General features: G+C 35.6%; 1 protein-coding gene across 1 annotated transcript; it reads left to right on the forward strand.

Annotated features, from left to right (window-relative positions):
• Positions 1-83: 83 nt before the first annotated feature.
• LOC105316281 (uncharacterized) lies at positions 84-857 on the forward strand (the record flags this gene model as incomplete). The annotated part of the gene is made up of 3 exons (XM_011411106.1): positions 84-209; positions 372-479; positions 736-857. Coding segments are annotated over 3 exons (356 nt in total), but the record flags the coding sequence as incomplete, so codon positions are not given.
• Positions 858-1,300: the final 443 nt, after the last annotated feature.

Raw genomic sequence — 1,300 nt, forward strand, 5'->3', positions numbered from 1 at the left:
CAGCCCTTGAAAAAAGGCGCCCTACGGTATTAATTAATTAATTTTATTTAATTATTTTTCATTTATTTAAAAAATTACTATAGAGGTATAAAGCCTTCATTGGGGCATGATAAAGAAGCAAGTGAGAGTGAGATATTAGATGCTTTGAGACTATCAAAGGAACCAATGCATATAACACATTTATTTAATGTGTGCAGCTTTCATCATAGGTAAGACAAGTCACACATATTAATTTCATATCATATCTCGTAATTTTTCTTTGGCGCATATCTCCTTCCTTTTCATCTTTTGTCCTTCTATTATGAATATGTTACTTTTGTATTTCTTCTCTCCCCTTCTCTCTTTTTCTCTCACTCTTTTCTTTTCTGTAGGCTCCCAGGATTAGTTAACATTGGTTTAGCATCAGTATATCCTAATTTACCAGAATATACTGACATAATACCGCCAACTGTTGAAGTAATAGGAGACTTGGCACACGTGTAAGAATTAACAGTGATTTATGGCCAATACCATACAAGATAATTTATTGAGTATTACATGTCTTTAGTGAATTTGCCTGTGGAAAGTTAAGGGCGAATTGAAACAAAATGGCAGATTTTATATTGGTGATTTCTTCATAGAACTGCCAATCACCAATATTAATTCCTTGCCAATAAATCACCTTGTACAGTATGCAGTGTATTTTAAAAAAAATAAAGAATATGCATGTAGTTATATTTTCTTATACATTTGTAGGCATCCATTGACACTGTCAGTATTACTAGAGGCAAGAGGGTATGAGAGTGTTTGTTTTATTACTGACTCAATTTATCATTCAAATCAACCTGGAGAGACCATCAACTACAATGGAAGACAATGTAAAGAGGGAGAGAGAGAGAGGGGGGAGAGGGAGGGAGAGGGAGGGAGGGAGAGAGAGGGGGGAGGGAGGGAGAGAGGGAGAGGGAGGGAGAGAGCTATCGTATGATAGGTATTTTGGAAAATAATGATTTAGTAATTAAAGCCAGTTTTTAAATTTATGCCTGTGTGCCATTGAGGCTTAAAATAGTGCATGGAGTTTATTGGCAAAATGGACTCTTGCTATAAATACTATATAGCGGGAAATTTTGAAGTGAATCAAATTTGGCGAATTTGGCGTTTTGATAGCCATTCACCAAAATAAAAACCAGCCATTTTCAGCAATCATATGCATGCTCAATGGCACGTGGCAACAAATTCGCCAAAGTAAAATTGCCTATCATCAAAATTTAGCAATTTGCCAAATTTTAGTCCCTCCAAATTTCCCGCTATACAGTACTTGCCA

Source organism: Amphimedon queenslandica, unplaced genomic scaffold (genome assembly GCF_000090795.2).
Source record: "Amphimedon queenslandica unplaced genomic scaffold, v1.1 AMPQUscaffold_2469_Cont25529, whole genome shotgun sequence".
Classification (NCBI taxonomy): Eukaryota; Metazoa; Porifera; class Demospongiae; order Haplosclerida; family Niphatidae; genus Amphimedon; species Amphimedon queenslandica.